At 39.7% G+C, this 16,473-nt stretch overlaps 1 protein-coding gene across 1 annotated transcript in view; it reads right to left on the bottom strand.

Moving 5' to 3' along the window:
• galnt18a (UDP-N-acetyl-alpha-D-galactosamine:polypeptide N-acetylgalactosaminyltransferase 18a) overlaps window positions 1–16,473 on the bottom strand; it is a 315,711-nt gene that overhangs the window by 22,156 nt on the left and 277,082 nt on the right. The window contains exon 10 of the mRNA XM_050072241.1: window positions 5,861–6,025. Within this exon, the coding sequence (XP_049928198.1) occupies window positions 5,861–6,025 (165 nt within the window). The remainder of the gene's footprint in view (window positions 1–5,860; window positions 6,026–16,473) is intronic.

Raw genomic sequence — 16,473 nt, 5'->3', positions numbered from 1 at the left:
CAAATACCTTTTGAGGGAAACAATTTCTATTGACATAATGTGGAAGTATTGCTAATTATCTGGTCACAAAAAGTTGATACTGAACGTATCAGCAAAATGGTTACTAACAACAAGGGTCCTGATGGTGTGATTTTCAATACCATCAAACATAAAGATGCTCCTCCCTGTTAAACTCATTATACGTAGTGCACAGCAGGCACCATAAGAAGTCAGTCTTTGGTCTCTACCAGTGGAACAGGCAGCTGGTGGTGGGGATAACATTATAGGACTGTAAGCTGCCAGCCAGCAACAGAAGAGAAAGAGAGACCACGGGTAAAAGAGCATATTTAAATGAAGGGTTTATTTCCACCAAACCAGAGTTGTTGAACGTTTTACTGACTAACTAGATGACTAACAAAACTAAGTGAGATGGTTTTGGTGATTTTGATTTTGTTTGTGTGCAGTTTGAATGAAGTGTGGTCTACAATTTAATGAGGCAATTAAGCTAATGTTAGTGTTAGTCTGGGTAAAGAGAGAAACTTGGATTAAAAGATGCACAGTTGTATTTCTCTGTTTAATATGGAAAAAGGTGAAGGAATATTACTTTTTTATTTTTTTTGTTTACATTGTGCAAGATTCTATTGTGTATATATTATATGTAAAGCTTAAAAAATCTTGGGAAAAGTAGCCTGTGGGGGCAGGGGTGGCGCTGCACACTAATACTGTCATATAATATTTACCCCGGTGAAATTTCAGGAAGGTATGAAGGTATGAAAAATTAGAAACTGCCCAAACCCACTGACAGTGTATTTCAGTTAACAGCAAAATGTTCAGTGACAGTGTAGCCTGTTTCAGTTGTTTTTGGCCAAAACAGGCAAACTTGCAGCAGTTTGACCCATAAATCCACCATTCCCACCCACCCTAGGACTTTCTCACTCTTTATATTTAATTTGTGTGTCCACCATGAGAAAAAAATCCTCATTGATGTAATGCATTGTTGAGTGTAGGGTCCATGCCAGCGGTCTCTAGGATCAAAGTCCTGTATTTTTGACCCATCCAGTCACCTCCTCTCTATGCAGACTTTGTCACTCCTCATACTCAGGCTGTTCTAATGCGCTGTTTGTACATTTTCCTATGAAAAGAAAAGTGCCAAAATTCATACATATCCCAAGCCATTATGAGCAATTCGTATATAACCCATGTATTTTGGAAGGCTGCGATCACATGACTAATGCGCTGACTGTAGTGAACAGAGAAGTGGCCCCATAAGGAAGCAGGTTGAGGTGGTGGATGGGTCACAAAACCAGTTAAAAAACCCCTTTCATCCAGGACTTTACCCAGGAGGGTGGTGTTTGGAACCATGTGAACTTTGAGTCATTTTAAGGTATCTTTTCCTAAACCTAACCACAGTAACTTTACTTGCCTATACCTAACGTCCAACTTTACGTTAAGTATGTAACTTTATGCTAAGTATGTAACGTCATTCGGGGGGTTGCAAATGTGTAGAAAATCATATCAAGTAAGGATGCACAATAATATTGGCATGTCATCGGTATCTGCCGATATTTGTTTTAAAATTAAATATTGGAATCAACCAACATGCTGAAAATATTGGTACATCATTGATATTGGCCAATATTGGCATGTCATCAGTATTGGCCGATATGAGCTTTTAAATGAACTATCAGAATTGGCCAGCGTGTTTTTTTCTTATTTTGCACAATAAATGAATATTATACTTTAAAAAGAATTCAATGTCATGTCTCCATCTGCTGGTGGGCCATCACCATAAGAGTATGCATGCATAATATGATGTTAATTCTACTACAGAAGAGACTTAATGATCACTAAATTTAGGTATCGATTATCAGTCAATTGAGTTGTTATATATTGGCAGAAAAAAATCCAATACTGTGCATTCCTAACAGCAGGTGCTCTATGAGGATACAACAGTTGTTTTACTACATCACCTGACTTCCTCCTTTGCTCCACTAATAATAAGTACAGACACTACAGATCCCTGCCTAACAATAAATGTAAAAATGGGTCTTAAAAAGCTGCTTGTACAAACGACCTATGTGGTCAGTTTTTCAAGGAGGTCAATCTCAATCCAACAGTAGAGGAGTGCATAAAGCATGTAAATTATTCTTATCAGCTGTATTTTCAGTGCTGTTCCAGTGCTTCTCTGTTTGGATTTATACACTGTATTGTGATCGATACTAAGAGTTGCTGTTTCTCTTGATGTCTGCAAGCTAACCATTCTCCCTCAGGAATCTCTATGAGTCAGCCTGCTCCTTACTCTTGTAGCACTGTTGTGTTGTGTTCTGCACTGCATGTAATGAACCGTGGTGAGTGCTCAGCATTTGCAAAATGAAACTTTTTATTGGGATACCTTAAGGTAAGTGGTGTCCATCAAGGGACAAATAAAAGCAGACCAACAAAATAAATAGCAGATGAAAGAAAATCCACTGATATCAGAAAACACCAGCTGCTTTATAAAAAAAATCCTACCTGCTCTTGGCAGATTTTTGTGAGGCAATATCTCCCCCTCTCTCTTTCCCTCTCCCACTCTCTTCCCTCTGTCTTTCTCTCTATTGATGTCTGCTCCTTTGGGGTCAAGCTCAGTTCAATATTGTAAAAGATCTACTTATCAATAATTCACAAATACTGACTGCCCGCTTCACATGAAACACTGCCTCCCTCCGCCTCTCCTTCACTTCGCTTCTTTCCAGCACTGCCTCTCTCTGACTCTTCCCTTTTCATTAAACTCCACCGCTGATCTGTCTGTATATTCCCTCACCCTCCCTTTCTCTAGCTCTCATCTCTTCCTTCTGTCTTCTGCTGCCTGTATCTTTACACTTTTTCTTCTTTGTCCGTCTCCACCTGTGAGTTTCTTCTTCCTGCCTCTTTCCTCTCTCATCTCCATGTGCCTTCATCTGTGTGTCAGCTCCTCAGCCTACATTCTTTATGGCCTTCCTACGCATCTTCAGTGCTCAAGATTATAAATATGTATGCATGCATAAACACAAAATACTGCGCAAACACACCTATCTGTGGTTAGTTTGACTATTAGAAATATTACTGTAATAATTTCTGCTGCTTTTTAATGGAATCATGTTGTTTTCATTAATTAACATAATTCATTTTGTATTAGGATCATTTCAGTTGTTGGCTGTCTAATCATGGAGTCTGGTTTGCAAACCATCACTGTCCTGCTGTAGGCTAACCAGCAGCCCTCTGGGTATAGACTGTATTTCTGCTGCGATGATTCGTATAATTGCAGCTAGATATTTGGACTTAAATTATGTTTGAAACCATTCCCATAATTAAATTAGAAAAATAATCATAAAAGTCCACCCTGTTAAAGGCCAGTACCAGGATTGATTGTTGGCATTAGAAGTATACACTCATGGAGTGAAGCACTTGGTAAGACAATGCATGCATGTTATTTGATCTAATCTGATTTGGTTGCTAGGATCCTGATTAGTATAAATTACCTTGCATATGATAGTGTACCTCTACACGGCTACCATGAATGAGTGGATGTGCCTTCGAGTCATTAGTCATGATAACAGTGCAAGTGTCTTTAATTATTTGCTTGGTTAAACAATATTCCACTTATGGTAGATGGAAAACTCAAGACCTTCTCTGAACAGCAACAAAACAGTACTTGATGAGCCAGAGTCAACCCAATCACCAGGAAAAAAAAGTTGTACATTTCTGCAAACCACAGATACATTACGTTTGCATGTTATTATGTAGTAGATGCATTGCAGCTTTAAATTTTCAACAATGCTGTGATTAATGTGATTAGATTTATGCACAAAAACAACTTGGTTATGGTTAGGGGAAGATCATGTTTAGGTTAAAATACTTGTAATAAATAATTGTAGGGGCAGCAATGTCTCTGTAAAAAACAACCATGTTTCGTGCCACTATCCGCCACTAAAAACGCCGTGTTTGATGCCTAAAAAGCTGCTGAAAAACATAGCAATAACTCACTGAATCATGATCGGTTTGTTGGTCTTGAAAAATGGTCTGCAACTTGGCAGGCGTATTGCCCAGGAGACACACCATCCACCAACTCCTCCACCTCCAGATGAAAAAGTCAGTTCATAACTATGTCACTTTAGAAATGTTGATATGATACGGGGAATGTGATTATTTCATTTCATTTCATTTCATTTCATGTTCACTTTTCCTTTGAATCTTTGATACATCTAACATGTCATCATCTGTGTTACCTTGCTCTGTTCAGTTTAATCTTGGACTCTATTTGACTCCACCAAACTAAAGCAGCTAAAAAGCTGCTGGAAAAAACATGGGTCCCTTAAAAATCACCCATGAAAATACAGCGACAGTTCCCTTAAAACACCCATGTGTGGGGGCTAAACAGCTACAAGAGGCACAATGATGAGTCCTTTAAACACCCATATTTGGGGGTTAAAAAGTTGCTGGAAACACAGCGACAGATTGCTAAAAAAGAGCAGGTTTTGTTGTTTGTTCCTCTTCAACAGTGGTCTGCAGCTTGGCAGGCATATTGCCTAGGAGACACACCATCCACCATCCCGTCCACCTCCTGATGACAAAGTCAGCTCATAACTTAAGAAATGTTGATATGATAAGTATAAAATGTGCAAACATGTTGGTGGTTTGCAGAAAAGTGCACTGGCAAAATTTTCTTCTGGTGACTGGGCTGCCAGGTTTCAACCCTAAGATTACTTTGCTTTGCACACAAGTTTTAACTTGAACTTTTAATCCTTTCCTCTGATCGAGAACTAGTTTCACCTGAGGAATATGATTATTTCATTTCATTTCACGTTCACTTCCCTTTTGAATCTTTGATACATCTAATATTTCATCGTCTGTGTTAGCTTGCTCTCTTTAGTTCAATATTGGGCTTTATTTGACTCCACCAACCTTTTATGAAGAAAATGGAGTATTCTTTCCAAAAACCCCAGTGGTATGCACCTAATGGGTTTCATCGCTTTGACTTCTGACATAAGTTAGAAGTGAGATTTCTGATTCTGGCCAATGCTTAGGGCAAGTTTCCCTGTCGGTGTGTCCAGTTGCTGTAGACAATGAGGAAACTGGAGAGCTGAAGTATGGTGAGGTATTGTTCTCTGAGGACACTGGACAATGGGTGAGAGAGAGGATCTAGATGATAGTGTAAGCCTCTTATTCAGTCTGTCTGGGAAAAGAAAACAGCGTGCACACACACACACACACACACACACACACACACACACACACACACACACACACACACACACACACACACACACATACACACACAGTCGCGTACAGATGCACACACACAGACCAGAGATGCCTAAGGCATGAATACAGTAGTGTCTGCTTTATACTAATTATCCAGCTCCCTGCACTTATCTGTCACATTCTAAGACAACATTAAAACTGTGAAGATTAAAAATAAGACAGAGGGTTGTTAAAAGTCAGACACTGTGGATGTATGAAAGCTCATTACTGAAAGTAGATGTGCTTTAAAAACCCCTATCGCATAAAAAAACAGAAGAATGATCCATGCTTTAACGAACCCAGAAGAGGCTCCTCTTAGAGGAAGAAACACAGTGGACAGGAGGAGGCATGAATCCTACTCAATTATTTAAGAAATGCACTCTAAAACCACGCAGCTTTGGTCCAGCAGACAACCAGCAGGAAGTTACATCTACATACAGAATACCAAACAGCAAACCAATAAGATCAAAGGCAACATACAGTACATCTAACCAGAGGGCCTGACGGGGGTAAAACATGCACACAGCTGGAGTTTATTCTGTCTTTTGGTGCATGGAAGGTCTGGCTGCAAAGACTGCACTGAACATGTACAGATGTGGTCCTCTGTTTGAGTGTGGTTTACCTGAGTGAATGTCCAGGTGAGCTTCATGTGTTTGGTGGCTGCGTAGCTGCACTCCAGCAGCCTTGGTCTGCTGTTCACATCCACCAAACACTTGTTGTCATCATCGTCAATCGTTGGACTCAGCACTCCCAGGTGAAGCTGCTGCAAGCTTGTGTAGTAGACATTCTGCTGGAAAACAGAAACAGAGACTCAGGGGGAAGGACTTTTTCTAACATGTCTGATGAAGACCCTCAAGAGCCTCTGTTCAGCCTCAGTGGCTGAGAGGAAGACCCTTTTATCTTCAGCTATGGAGAAACATCAAAATGTCAGTCAGTTCTGCTGTGCTTTTGTGAGAATTTTCTTTTTTTCCTTTTTTTAAGGGGGCATTTTTTCTGCCTTCATTGGATAGTTGACAGTGGAGAGTCAGACTGAAATGTGGGCAGAAAGAGGGATATAACATGCAAAAAAGGCTGCAAGCTGGAATCAAACCAGTGAAGTTGGGGTTTTGCAACAAAAAAAAAAAGCTAACAAAGCAGCAGTAACTTTAATGTCCTTAAATCTTATTTATATGCAAGTATATGTCAGCACCATCAAACAATCTAAAGCAGAACTGATTTCTGGGTACTACACAAATTATGTATTGTTTCTTTCTTTGATGCATACAATCACTGTAGATGCACCAGAGGTGGGACCGAGTCATTGTTTTGCAAGTCACAAGTACATCTCAAGTCTTTGCACTCAAGTCCCAAGTCTATAAAATTCAAGTTGCAAGTCCTAAACAAGTCATCATGTGCTCTTCCAAAGGGTTCTAATCCCAAGTTGTCACATATCAATGCTTTGTCCAACACATTCTCCCTCTGACCTTGTCACATATCGACATTTGGTCATGGACTTTCCACATCAAGAAATGACGTGCAAGGTACCCTGGGTGTGTTGGTTGTTGATGTTCTGGGACGCCATGTCACTTTCAGCCTGTTACATGCATTGTGTGTTTTCAAAGTACACTTTAGTTTTCACAGGAAATGTACAGTTTACATACAGTTTCTTTCAAAATAAACTCACTACGTCTGTACAAGACCGCAAATTGACATATTTTTCTCCAACAGCAAATGCATGTGATTATGTTTTGCACAATGCATGTGGTAGGGTTAGGAGAAAAAAAAAAGCGCAAGGTTTGGCTTTACAATCATACAGGAAGCAAACACCACTCTCCTGGGTGAAAGTTGGTGGTTGTTGGACCCATCCACCAACCCTCCCACCTGCCCTCCTCAGACTTACAAGGGATGCTGATGTGAAAGGACGTTTTTTGTGGTTGGTGTCTGATGCCGGAAGTCACTGACCAAGCACCAGTTTTCATTCATTTGGGAGGCTAACAGCGGGCTCCCAGTTGAAAGTCCAAGGTTTGCTGGACTCATCCACCCCCCCCTCCCTTTCCGCCCAGTGGAGACATCCCATGTTCTTATATTATGTTGCTGCTGGCAGTGTTTCAAGCTGATGCCACTCAGCAGCGTATCATAATGCTGTAAAAGCTGGCTCTTGCTGTTGGTGTCTGATGTCTTAATCACTGACAAAGTGGTGGTATTTGACAACGTCAGAATGAGAACAGGCTGGCTTTTCACCAAATGCAATGTCTTTTTAACAACTGAATAATAATATATAATATATATAGTCTATGTCTAATTTTTGATGTTTTGCATACTGGAACTTGTTTTCGGTGACAGCTGCCTAGTTTTGTACAAAATTATCTTTGGCATAATTTTTCCCAACTGGCGCTCAGTAATGTAACGTTAGTTCTTCATGGTTCTCTCCTGCAAGTTGATTGGATGCTGTTGAATTGGTTTAAACAAAGTGGATTTAGTACAATTTTTTAATAAAATACTTTTCAATCTTTGGGCTTGGGGGAAAGTATCAAATATTTTCAAGTCAGGTCACAAAATCATTCTTGTTGATCAAGTCGAGTCATCAAGTTTGAGACTTCAGTTGGACTTGAGTCCAAGTCATGTGACTGTAGTCCACACCTCTGAGATGTACTATTTAACAAGTCATGTTGGAAGGTTGTCAGGACGACTTGTTTCCACTTTCTCCAATTGTTCAAAAAAGGAGCCAAAGTATCCTGAATATGGCAGCTGCATTCTTGTGCTGGTGACAGCATTTGGAGCTAGAGTCTGTGTAGTAGAGATCACTGCAGTATCAAAGCACCCACCCATACACTTGTCTGACTGATGGCGAACATTGATCACAGGCACACTTTTGTCAAACCCCCTTTTTTATAACATCAAATCACTATTAAAACCAAACTTAACAATTGAACATACATCTGCAGTTTAAGAACTACCTAAAATGACAGAAACCATCCTTGGGAAAATTTATTTGATATGTAATCTACTCAGATTTTTTTTTGCCCATGTCACATCCAATAAGATAAAAGGGGCAGAGTTCATGGCTTATACTGTAGCCATGAACATGTTTTGCTTTTACATTTGGGATGCTCCTTTGTCGTCCGTCTTCATATACAGCCTATGATTGTGAGTTATTTGGTTTAAAGGCATCATCAGGTGACCTGACTGAGAGCTGGTGGAATAGGACCACTAGAAGAAACAACAAACGTGTCTCCAGGTGAGGTACAGTGTATGGTGTGTTTTACTTTTGTTGTAAAGCCACTGAAGTGTTGATTTGGGACATGCTAAAATGTTGGGTATCATTAACTAAAATACACAAGAGCCAACAAGGTAATGTCAGTTACAGTGCTTTATCTATATAAAATTTGCTGACATTACCTAACATTAGCTAAAGCTCCTGGTCATACCAAAAACAAGTAAGGCTATAGCCAGCCCAGGAACCAGAGGAAAACCATTGGCATTGTATGTTTCTGAAAACTACCTATACATTACAGTTGCACATTTCGTACATAGTCTTTTGACGTTTCTTAAATGACAGTGTATGAGCCAACAAATTTTTTTCTGGCATATGAGTTGCTATAGCTGCTAAGCCCCTGAGTTTATTGAATTGAGCAATGGTGCATATCATTGTTTAGAAAATAAACTTTTATTCATAAGATAAATAATTTGTTACTTCTTTTTTTCAAAGATTACATTGTTCAGGTTTCAAGTACAGATTAGAAAGAATGTGTGTTATGTGTAATGCAACGGTATTGGTCCAAGAATAGGCCCCTGTGGCACCCCATAACTGAGGGCAACATTGCATGCCAAGCATCTTGGGTACAAATATTTTCTTCATGATTGATACAATTCTCTCCTCTCTTTGGTAAAATACACAGAACCAAAACTGAGACAGCAGATACTTCAGCATTTTATAATAATGCACTTCTGCAGATGTCGAGTTGTAGTCTATATTTACAGAGAATATGGTCATTAGCAGAGTAGTGTAAGTAGGGTATTTTTTGAATGTTAAGTGTATTTTTTTTTACTTCACCTGCAAAATGTACCAGGTCTCTAAACGACATTCTCACTTTAATGTAGCGAGAAACAAACAGGCCACCTGTAACTGATCTAATTAAGAAGGAAAACAAAAAGGAGAAAAAAGGAGTGGGAAATATTCAGTGGTAAGTGAAGAAGGAGGGAGAAGAGAGGTCAGGGATGGAAAAGTAGATTCAGGCTAAATATTAGCTGAGGAAACTTTGCATACCTGAAGAAACAAAGCACAAGGACATGGTAATGAATGCAAATGTTGGCCCAGTTTTGAAGCAGGAAAAATGTCTACAGAGGTAAAGCAAACACACCTTAAGTATTTTAAGAAATTCAAACCATAAAATGAGCCATGCATTTCCCCGAGTTGAACAGAACGGCAGAAGACAAAGAATCCCAGACAACCTGACATGAGTACAGCAAATGAGAAGGATCAAGGTTGACACGAAATCCAAACAAGCAGAAAGTGTTGAGAACAAGGAGGAACGACAGAGTGAGTACAGAACAGCACTCCCCAGAACAAACTGAAACACTGGCTGTGTGCTCAGAGTCTGTGAGTGTGTGTGTTTGCAGAGGAGTGTGTGGAAGCCCTGAGGAGGTAATTGATGAGAATGATGACCGTCTTGCAGGAACAGGACATTTCTAGATAGGAGCCATTATCACACTGTGAACCAGCCACTGAGCTTTTAAGCTGCTGCTAAAAACACCCCGAGACAGACAACAGAGCAGATTGATGTGTGTATGAGTTGAGTATGTGAGAATGCTTCTGAGTGAGATTTTGGTTTCTCTGTGTATGTGCATGTACGCTAATAAGAGCGATTAAACACGCATCTGTCAATAGATTGAAGCTCATTCCCAACAGAGAGGGCTTAATGCTATCTCCTCTCCTGTCACGGCTTCTTAAAACCTCTAATAGAAGGATTAGCACAGTGCTCTGTTAGACAGATAGGAATCTCCCCTGACAGATGTACACATTTACAAGCTTGGACAGAAGAAAAAATGTAAGCCTGGCTGATTTTCTGGTATTTAATGTCTACCTTCAGCAGATGACAATTTGATCATAGCTAAGTCTTTGTTAAGACAAACAGCGTGCTGTGTTGTGATCAAATAAATCATTTTCAGTGCTATCACATATTTCAAACAAAAGTTGTTCACTGTCAATGCACAGCACCATACATATACCATACAGTGCATGCTACATGTGGAGAGGTGTCCTCTAAAAGAGAGCTAGAATTGGACTTTTAATTGCTTTTATGTCAAGCAAGACTCAAACTTCAGATGACCCGACAGGCATTCATCCCAAAAACTAGAAACTCACAATTTTGCATTCATAAAGCCTTCAAAGATTCATCATACAGGGAGCATTCATTGTTTCAGAAAATATTCATATTAATTATTGTAACAGGCAATGTCTCTTGATATCCAGGTACTGAAAAAATATAGCCTGGGAGCTTCTGCTTCGCTCAATTTTCCTCAAAACATATACCTATGGGGCAGTTCTCTTTATCTGCTGGGCAGCTGACTTCAAACTTCTACTTCTAGCAAGCCGATACATTCTGTTGTACTGGATCAAGGAAACCCCCCAAGTCTCACAGTGATACATTTAAAGTTTTTCCTGTGGGGCACCCAACCTAACTGCTGGAAAAAATGTAGGCACTGTATGTTTCGGCTGCATTTGCACATTATCATGTAGCTGATATGTTGAAAACTATATTTCAACAATGCTGTGGTTAACGTGTGGTTAGGTTTGGGCACAAATGTTTTGGCTTAAAATCCCAGCAGAAAAAACAGCAATGTTTCTGTAAAAAACAAACACTTTTTGTAACACAATCCCTACACTATGGACAAAACAGCGACCAGTCATTAAAACACACCCATGACAAGGGGCTATAAAGTTGTAGAAAAAACAGCCTTAAAAACATCCACATTTTGGGGTATAAAAGCCACAGAAACACAGCACTGTTTCGTCAACAAATCACCCACATTTGGGGATTAAAAAGCCACAGGAAACACAGCAACCGTTTACCAAAAATCACCTATGTTTTGGGGCTAAATAGCCACTGGAAACAAGGCAATGGGTCCCTAAAAAACATCCACATTTGGGGGCAAAAAACCTGCTGGAAACAAAGTTATAGCTTCCTAAAGAAACACCCAAGGTTGGGGGTTAAAAAGCCACAGGAAACACAGCAATAGTGCCCTAAAAAACACCCACGTTTGGGGGTTAAACAACTACAAGAAACACAGCAATGAGACACTTAAAAAACACCCATGCTGGGAGGCTAAAAAGCCACTGGAAAAACAGCAACGAGTCCCTTAAAAATCACCCATATTTGGGGGTGAAACGGCCACTGGAGACACAGCAACAGCTCCCTATTAAACATCTACATTTGGGGGTTAAAAAGCCACAGGAAACAATGTGATGGGTCCTGAAAAACACCCATGTTTGGGGATTAAACGGCCACTGGAAACACAGTGACAGTTTGCTAAAAAACATCCAAATTTGGAGGTTAAAAAGCCGCATGAATCACAGTGATGTGTCCCTTAAAAACACCCATGTTTGGGGCTGTAAAAGCTGCTGGAAAAACAGGAGCATTTTAACCTCTTTTGGGGGTTAGAAAGGTGCAGGACAGCGACAGGTTGCTAAAAAACAACTGGTCTTGTTGTTTGTTGGTCACTGACCTGCTGCTTGGCAGCTGTCTCACCTTGGTGTCACATCATCCTCCAAGTCAGCTCATATACGTCTATAGAAACGTTGATATGATGCAGTGAAACATGCAAACATAATGTATTCATGGTTTACAGAAACATATACAATACTAACCTTTTCTTCTGGCGACTGGGCTGCTTACAGACAGACCCAGTTGTTTTCTCCCTGGACATCTTTTATGAAAATGACTATATGCTCTTGGTGAGCTTATTACTGAAAGCTTGGAATGTAGTTAGACAGGCTAATCAATGGTGTTTCCCACAGCCATCTGCTCTGGTGATGAGAAGACAACGCAAACACGCACACACACAAACAGCACCAGCTGCAAAGTTGTCTCAGTACATAATGAAGAGGCTCTTACTGTCGAGTGGAGCAGAAAGAGCTACAGGAGGAGAGGTTAAGAGAGAGAGCAGGCAATGAGGTTAATTCCAGAAAAGCTGTTATTTATAGATACACATAACAAAGTGAAAAAAGCTTTCTTGCTCCTACTACAGCTCTCTCTCTCTCTCTCTCTCTCTCTCTCACACACACACACACACACACAGAGCTCATTATGGTATCGCACACTGATCAGATTGGTCACAGTTTTAATAGGCTTTACTTCAGTGCAACGACAGCCATTTCAATATCTGTATTTTATAACCACCGCCTTTTAATGACCCGGAAAATTAACCGGCAGGCTCTTCTCTACTGCTTGTTGTGCCTTTTGCATTTATTTTCTGTGAGAGTTAAAGCTCGTTGCAAATTCACACCTTGGAATAAGATTCTGTAAATACGTAAATGGCATTTGAACCCACAAGTAGGGTGTGATTGTTTTTCTTTCCCACTGATGACTAGACACCAACAAACACGTCCTCACAGATCAATTCTGTCAAAGGTTAAATTATTAGAAAGGTCAGTAATTGGGTTCCTCTGACAAACACACACGTACTATTTGTCAAAAGTTTTTAAAGTCTGGTAATTGGTTTGCGTTTTCTTTGTATCAAAGGGACTCCCTGGTGAAATAACTATTTTTTTTAAATCATTAATACACTCCCAACTTTCCTTACAATAATAAATCAATGTCTTCTAAAGTCTCCTTAAAGTAAGTAAAGTCACTGTTGGAGAAAAGTTTTTTAGCCTTCCAAGTGGCAAGGTTGTGTTTCAAAGTTGTTTTACAACTAGGTTTCTCTTTATCAAGGCCTGGCAGTTTTTTTTTTAGCCTTTTACAAATCGAATCTGCTACAAGACTGCAGCTTGTTCATTTCTACCTTAATTTACTTACAAGCCCAATATCCTGGTAATTTCCACTGTGTTGACACCCACTCACACGCCCACACATTGGCACAACACTGCACACACTCACACATTCTATTACTATACTTGAGAGAATTCTTATCCACTACATTTAATTAGTAGCTCTAATCTTACCGTTTTTCTTTTTCGTTTTCTTCTTCTTCTTCTTTTTTTTTTTTTTTACTATTGCCTGAAAAACTTGTATACTGATACTGTTGGTATAAGTGATGTGGTTCTGGACTGGTTCTTCTCCCATCTGTCAAACTGGTCCTTCTCTACCTGTATTTTGCTTGGAGATGCCTCCACCTCTCATGCACCTCCCTTTTGTGGGGTCCCCTAGGGGTCTATCCTTGGTCCCCTCCTATTTACCATATAGATTCTACTCTGGCAAATTATGCATTAACACAGTATAGATTTTCATTTCTAAACAGATGAGCCTGGCACCAACAATGTTCCTTGTCTTATGTCCTGCTTAAGTGAAGTCAAGAAGTGGATGTTTAAAAAATTTCCTGCAGCTGAATGACTCTTAATCAGAAATACTTATAATACCTCCTCTGGTCCCAGTACTACTACCATTAACAATATCTAGTAATAAGTAATGCATCCAAAATTTGTACATATCCCACATATTTTGAAAGGCTGTGATATTGTGACCAATACGCTGATGGTAAACAAGGAGGCAGTCCTAAACAGTCTTGTAAGGAAGCAGGTTGGGGTGGAGGATGGGTCAAAAAAACCTGACTACCCCCCAGGGTTTTTCACCGGAGATGCTTGTTTGGAAATGTGTGAACTGTGAGTGAACTTTACTTGCCTAGACCTAAAGACACCCAACCATGTTTCAAAAGTTTGTTGACATTAATGGATGGACATCTGATAGGGCCAGTATAACATGTGGCGTCTCACAGGGATCAGTTTTAGGACCTCTCCTATTTCTTATTTATGTAAGTAACCTGGCTGCAGCATCATCCTCGATGTTCTCAGTACATATTGCAGATGATACCAATTTATTTTCCTCACATGCTAATTTGCCTGTACTTTTGAAAAAAGCTAACTCTGATTTAGAAAGAAATTCCAAATAGTTCCAATTAAACAACTGATCACTTAAAGAAGTATTTCACTGCTGGAAAGATGACCTTTTAATAAAACTAGAATGTCAATGCAGTAGAAAGATGCAAATACTTTTAAAATTGGTGCTATGTGACCACAAAACAGAGAAAAAGGAAGCCTTTGCTCAAAAGGAAGAAAGCTCCAACGTCCAGAATGTACTGCACCACACCAGACTAATAAACGGTCTCGCTGGTGGGTGATGTTATGTCAACACATCCAACTGAAACAAATGTTGCTGGCTGACAAGAAACAATCTCACATTGCAGTTAAAAAGGAAGCTAAAACAGGTTTCTGAAAGCATTTGAGTTGAGAAACAGGCAACACGGCAAAAGAATCTTGCTTTATATTTAATCAGCGCTGCCTAGTTTTACCATTCATTCACAGTTTTTTCAGCCTCAGTTTTCACTTTGTAGCAAACAGTATGATGCCTACTTCCAATTCACAAACTCTCTCTATTACAGCTGACCACAGTACTAAAATTAGTTTCTAAAAACAATGTAGGCAATAGACAATGCAGTAACATAATCTTGATATATATTCAATCAGCACTGCCTAGTTTTACAGTTTGATCAGATTTTGTTCTCAGTTTAAGAGAGAGGGGTGGCTTTGTCTCTTGATCTGCTTTTATACTTTTTGTGTTTGTAGTGGCAGCATATAATTCAGCACAAAAATGCTGGATTACAGCCTGTACTTCAAGCAAATGCCCAACAGCCAGCGAAATTCTGCTGGATGACGGATGAAAGTGCATCATATAATATCAGATTTGATCACATTTACAACAAAAACAAAAAATGTTGTTCTTTGCCCCACCATTGAAAATAACTGAATTACTCCGGTCTCATCCTCAAGTTTTCTTAGAGTCCTGACTGATGAAACTCTTTTGGAAAATTAAATGTTTGGCTATCAGAAATGTTTATTAACTCTTTGTTATAACTTAAAGCAACACAATGGAGTTTTTGAGCCCTCAAAATATATATCCAAGATCCTTGTGATGGTACATCAACTCACAATAGGTTGGATGACACCCTCTACTTAGGAGACTCACTGTCTGCAGGTCGGCTGCCTCAGGTACATTTTAAGATCAAGTGTTAGCCTACATACAGACAGCTTTCATTTTAGTTTGTCTCTAACAGTTTGCTGTTCGCACCACTAGCGCGATGTGCTTGTGTCGACCACGATCGTAAAATCATAATAGTGGTGAATGAGAGACTGCGGACAGAGCAGACTGAAATATGTCTTTCTACATGCTGATCACATGTAATGATAAAGTATTGGCTTGGCTGGTAGAAGTTTTATCGCATTTAGTTACATAACAAGTAATCTTGAAGTTATATTCCCTTCATCTGTACCGCGGCCTCTCTGCTGTTGTCTGACTTCACTCTGTTGAGTTTGTGTATATGTGTGTGCGCGTGTGCTGTGAGGAGGAGGTCAGCCCTGACATACAGAGAGCAACTCATTTCTGAGCTTCGAAAATGAATAAACAAATAAAGCAATCGGCCTAATCATGTATGTACAAAATGCTATAAGGCTACTTTACCTGTTCTGAAGACATGATGATCGCGTGGTACACGGCCAGCTTCAGGAACTTCAGCAGTATCATTGGCTTGTCAACAAATGCACGCGCAGAAAGATTTTTGCGACAGTTGTAACAATACCAGTTTTCCTCTGTAAGGGGACCCTGTGAGGTAAAAAGCACAATCCTCCATTGTGTTGCTTTAATTAATCCTTATGTCATTTACTGCATTTGGGGAGCTACTTATTCCTTTGACTTTCCTAAGCCTTATAGTCTACAAAAAAGTTTTTGTAGAAGTGCCACATTAAGCAGCAGGGCAGAACACTCAGCCCCTCTCTTTAATCATCTAAATCTTCTATCAGTTTTTAACATAAATAAATATCATACACTTATTTTCATTTGTAGAATTTTACATGAGTCAGCTATGCTTCGCACATCTTCAGCTGAACTCCAGCAGAACAATATGAGAGAGGTCTGGAGTGGAATGAGGACCATCACTGGCTTCAGGACCAACAACAACAGAGGAGTTGAAGGCAGCGTGGACAGGGCCAATGAACTGAATCTGTTTTTTAACAGATTTGACACTGCTGGCCCTGCCCATCCCCCC

This window comes from Epinephelus moara, chromosome 20 (genome assembly GCF_006386435.1).
Source record: "Epinephelus moara isolate mb chromosome 20, YSFRI_EMoa_1.0, whole genome shotgun sequence".
NCBI lineage: Eukaryota > Metazoa > Chordata > Actinopteri > Perciformes > Serranidae > Epinephelus > Epinephelus moara.
This window is presented reverse-complemented; position numbering and strand designations above follow the sequence as displayed.